Source organism: Lipotes vexillifer, unplaced genomic scaffold (genome assembly GCF_000442215.2).
Source record: "Lipotes vexillifer unplaced genomic scaffold, Lipotes_vexillifer_v1.1 scaffold469, whole genome shotgun sequence".
Taxonomy (NCBI): domain Eukaryota; kingdom Metazoa; phylum Chordata; class Mammalia; order Artiodactyla; family Lipotidae; genus Lipotes; species Lipotes vexillifer.
In genome coordinates this window covers 629,577-634,775 of record NW_006788006.1, presented here as the reverse complement: position 1 = coordinate 634,775, position 5,199 = coordinate 629,577, and the positions used below count along the sequence as shown (strand labels likewise).

Here is a 5,199-nt window from a genome sequence, read left to right as displayed (position 1 = left end):
GCCTGCGCGTCCGGAGCCTGTGCTCCGCAACGGGAGAGGCCGCAGCGGTGAGAGGCCCGCGTACTGCAAAAAAAAAAAAAAAAAAAAAAAAGAGGGGGTGCCACCCCACAACAGGTGATGCCAAAACTCCCACAGGCCTCTATGCTGGAATCCATCTTGGCAAAATGTTGTGCACACATATGGGGAGGGTCCTAGGGCAGGTCAGGTGTGAGAAAAGAAACAAGATAATTGGCCAAAAGTAAACAAAGACCGGGAAAAACTGCCCTATATAAATGATTTAACTGCCTTTTTACTGTGCTCCTCCCAACCAGGGAGGACACCTACACCCTTTCTCTCCTGGTGTATATTTCTGCCTTGCTTCTGTCTTAAATAAATCAACAGTTTCTCTGTGTGCTCTCCCACATGTTATGCTGTGTCTCTGATAATAAACTTTGTACCTGTTTTTTACAGTTTTTGCCTCATTGAGAAATTCATTTTTCAAATGGGGCAAGAGCCAGGGGAACTTTGCTTTTAGTCTCTAGCCCCTGGTGGTGTAGCAGTTAGGATTCCTGGTTTTTCACCCAGGTTACCCAGGTTCAATTCCTGGGCAGGGGACTAAGATCCTGCTTTAAGCCACCACTCACTGCCCTCTCCCGAGATCAGGCCCACCTGGCCGGGGAGCCGTGTTGAGCTGGGTGAGCTCTTTGGTATTATCTTTAATCTCCAAAGTCAAGGTTAGCAGAATTCTGAAGGATTTAATGACACCATGTTTTTCCATTTGGTATGACCGCTTGCTTTGTTATCCACGGGAGGTTCATGCTCTATGAGGGTTGGCAGCCATGCACACATGAATCACACCTGAGGATGCCTTGGCATAGTGAATGTGGCCTCTCTGGGGACCCGCATCAAAAGGAAGAGAAACAGGACACAGAGACCCCTGAAAGTGCTCCTCACTTGAGGACAAACCTGAGAAACCAGCCTGAATCTTCTGAGGGTCTCCTCCACAATCTCCCTGGGAGGGCTGCCCTCCCACCCCCACCTGCTGTTTGGCCTGGGAGCCCAGGCCCACCCACCAACCTGGAGCCTGTGGGAGGGGAGACCAGAGTACAAAGGAGGCAGAGGAGATGGCCTTCGAGGAAAGGCTGTAAAGGAGAGAAAGGGGAGGGTCCTGATTAAGTAGTGATTAACATGGGTTCCATTCAAATCCTGGCTCCACCCCAACCAGGTGTGTGGCCTTGGGCAAAGGACCCTCTGTGCCCAGTTTGCTCCTCACCTGTAAAATGGAGCAATACTTAACTACCCATGATCTCTCTGAGGATTAAAGGAGTTCATTTTAATTTGTGGAGCGCTCAGAACAATGCACTTGGTAAGCAACTGTTAATTTAGTGCTAAGAACATGGATTCTGGCAGCCAAAGCACACCTGGCCCAATTGTGTCGAGATGGAGAGCCTTGCAAATCACAGCTAATGATCACCTCTCTACCCCCAAACAGGGTTTAAACATCCATCTAAGAACAAGTGGGAAGACAAAACCAGCTCTACAACAATCTAAAAGGTTAAGATGAATGTCTGACCCTGGTTCCCTTAGCCCAGAAGTGAGGCCAGAGTTGCTCCCTCAGTGACCTGGTGACACCCCCTCCTCCACAACTCATCCATCTGGTGTGAAGCTCGAGGATGGTTTCTGTCAACAAAGTCACCTAGCCCAGGGTTTTCAAACCCACTGAGATCAGGGCGGCCTGATTGGCTAATCCCCCCGCAGGAAGCAGCCTTGACCAGGCGGGTCATATCTAAATACATAGATACATAGGTAAGTACCAAAGAGGAGAAACAAAAGGAGAAAAAAAAAAAAAAAAAAAAAAAAAGTGGAAAATAGAAACTCTCAGCATAGTTTCAGGCAAAGTTTGCCATTTATGTGTGGGTGTCTTGGGTGGCAGTGTAAAAGGCATCCTCACACTCTTAGTGCTACTGCCAGCGTTGATCCAGTTGTCAGCTCTGCGTCCTGGAAGGTGCTGGAGGATGCCTAGCGAATGCTGCCTGGGCCAGTGGAGGGCATCCCACCCGAGGTGCCCATTTCAGGAGGGACTGCCTGCATTCTCTCTCGGACCAGGGCTTGAGGGTCCCACAGCCCACCTCTAGAGAAGATTAGCACTGGGGGGAGTGAAGCCTTGGGCCCTCTCCACCTCCAAGCCTGGCCTTTCTTTCCCACCTAGGCCCCTCCTTAGCTCTCCTCTGCCTCTTCTACTCCCTGCTCCTATCTTCCCCGTCATCTGCTTTCCTTCCTCCAACCGACCTCCTTCCTCTCGCCTGTGCAGCCCCTTCCTTTAGTCCTCATTCTTTTCCTTGCTTCCTCCACCTTTCGCCTCCCTTTTCCACCCCCAACTCCTTTACCAGGACACACACACACAGTTTTTCAGACAATTCAGGCTTTATTTTTGAAAATAATTCTGTAGCTTCAACTTTCTTCCATGAACTGAGGTCAGGCAAGAAAGAAAAACACACATGTTGCTCTCCAACCCGCCATCTGCGTCCTAATCTGTGCACACGGGAAGGGAATGCTTGGGGGAGAAGGGAAGGAGGCTGGGCTGAATGGTCTTGGCTGCTCTACCTCACATTGAGAGGGCCTCCAGAAGCCACGGGCCGGGCTAGCATGAACCGTCCCAGAGTGACAGGGAGAGGATTGGTTTTCAGAAAGGACGGGATAGGGGGCAGTCTGTTTCTTGGAGGAAGGATGAGGGAGGGACGCCCCAGCACCCAAGGCTCTTCCCCCCACCCCAGCGGGTGAGCTGAGGAGAGGTTCTGCTTTTCCCCTTCACCGTTTCATCTTAGGATCATGAACTGCTAGGCTGCAGGGAAAGAAGAGCTGAGAGGCAGTCAGGGATAAAGGAGAGGGGGAAGAAGAGACATACGGGCAGGAGAGAGTAAACCCTGACAACCTAACAGCTCTGCCCAGACCCTGATGATGATGAAACCCCTTTGGTTAGTCTCATTTTGCCCACAAATACATCTCCTTCTCACATAATCCAGCCTCCCACCTTGCTCCAGTTGAGGGAAGGTGGAGATGGTGGGGGACAGGTGCAGGAGGAGGGCTCATACTCTGGCTAGAATAGCCAGGACAGGGAAAAGAGGCCTGATCAAGAGAACTAAAGTTGCCAACCTCTCCACAGATGTCCTAGGAGAAAACCTGGAACGTGGATTTTGTGGCCCTAACAAGCCCAAGTCTCTCCCTAACACACAGTGGTTTCCTGCTTAATAACTCCCGCAACATACCCCAGAAAGATTCCCCTGATTTGATCCCCTTGAGAACGGGAGAATAACTCTCACCTTATCATCTGTGCACTTGAATGCCACTCAAAAAAAGAAAAAAAAAAAAAAACCAGATAAATGGACCCCAGAGAGAAACACAGAGAGGATGATGCAGCCCAGGGACTGCGGTCCCATCTTAGGCCATGATATGGCCAGGAGGGGCCCCAGGAGGGACAGGCAGGTGCTGCTAATTCCAGCTAGGATCATAGCCGTCCCAGGTCTGGGGTGGGGCCAGGTGGACACGGCGGCCCCGGAACAGGAAGCTGACGATGCCCTGGTAGCCGGCCCTGGGGACACCAGACTTGAGGTCATCCATGACTCCCAGGGCCTTGGCGAAGGCCTTGAAGCTGTCCCTGCTCGTGTACTGCACCCGCACCTCCCCCAGCTCACTCCGCTCACTGGTCCTCACTTTCTCCACCTGCAGCAGGGGAGCACCGTAGACACGTGCAAGGAAATCCCTGTCGTAGGCCTCCTGTCGCAGGTAGGACAGGTCCAGCTGGGTGAAGGGCACGAAGTGCTGGTTCAGCTTGATAAACTTGAGGTGCTGGTCAAAGAACTGCCCATGGCTCACACCTTTGCGGCCAAAGGTCATCGTTCTGGAGATTTCAGGCCGCACACAGGCCCGGCCCTGCCGCTGCTCTGGCCGACGCATCCAGTCGTCCCAGAAGGCCCTGGGCCACTTGGGCTCCAGCTCAGCCCACAGCTCGGCCAACAGCAGCCAGCCCAGGCCAGGGAAAAAGTCTGTGCGGTAGAGCAGGTCAGGCTTGCTTGAGTCCACCATCTGTTCCTTGCCGTTGTCATTCCAGGCAGACACACACCAGAGGGAGGGGTCGGCCCTCAGCAGCGGGTACGTGGCCTGGAAGTACTCGAAGAAGTCTGGAGCCACCTCCAGATCATCCTCCACCACCACAGCTGCTGGGAACTTGAACGTGTGAAAGACCTGGCCCAGCGCCCAGCGGTAGTGCCGAGCAATCTTGTAGTAGCCCTGGAACTTTCGGTGGTCGGGTGGCACTGCTATGTTGCTCAGGTCAGGCTGCCGGATGTGCGTGATAGTGCTGCCGTAGGAGGCGATGACCTGGGCTGTCTCCTCATGCCCGCAGTCCTGGCTGACGATGACGGGGAAGTGCTCAGCCGAAGGCCGATAATGCAGCAGCTTGTCCAGGCAGCGCCGGACAGTGCTGCGGTCACAGGCGATGACCAGGATGGGGATCACAGCTGGCGGAGAGGTCACAGGCACGCGTGGCGGGACAGGCGGGGCCACGGTGGGCACCCTCCACCGCTGGCTCCACCTAGCGTGATGCTCCCTGATCTGCTGCAACAGCCCCCGCTGCCGCTCCAACTCGACCTCAGCGTCCTGGGCCAGGCGGATCACCTCCCGGGTGAGGCTGGCGGGGTCGTCATCGAGAGCACTGTCTGAGGGCAGCCTGCCAGGCGCCGGGCGCGTCCAAAAGAAAAGGAGCAACAGGGCGTTCCAGGCCACAAAAAGGATGGCGCCCCACAGCACGAGCCCTGCAGACTGCTTCTTCAGCATCCTGGCCCCCGCGGGGGAGGCGGGCAAGGGTGGGGCTCAAGGCTGCCCTTGGCTTGCCTGGCTCACACTCGCACAGTTCTAGGGATGTTTCCTTTGGGCTCCAGGATTAGGAAGCAGCCATGCACCTGAGGAGAGGAGAAAAACAACCATCATCACGAGGCATGGGGCTGCCCTGGAGTGGAAGAATGGGGCGCAGAAACAGATGAAAATGTGCAGGACAAGGAAGGCAAGGAGGTTAACTCCAAAGCTCTCCTAAAAGATAGCTGCCTGTTCCCTAAGCTGGAGGGTCAATCTCTGCGGAAGAATAGGATTAGGAGAGCATGTTCCCGCACTCCAAAATGAGTTCATGAGTCCTCTGAAAAGCAACGTGGTTTTTTCTTTTGGGGG

At 54.1% G+C, this 5,199-nt stretch overlaps 1 protein-coding gene across 2 annotated transcripts in view; it reads right to left on the bottom strand.

The window, feature by feature from the left end:
- Positions 1-2,384: 2,384 nt before the first annotated feature.
- Positions 2,385-5,199, bottom strand: part of MGAT1 (alpha-1,3-mannosyl-glycoprotein 2-beta-N-acetylglucosaminyltransferase) — a 17,744-nt gene continuing 14,929 nt past the window's right edge. For both annotated transcript variants that reach the window (XM_007460957.1, XM_007460958.1), the window contains exon 2: positions 2,385-4,937. In XM_007460957.1, the coding sequence (XP_007461019.1) occupies positions 3,469-4,812 (1,344 nt within the window). In that variant the 5' untranslated portion in view covers positions 4,813-4,937 and the 3' untranslated portion in view covers positions 2,385-3,468. The remainder of the gene's footprint in view (positions 4,938-5,199) is intronic.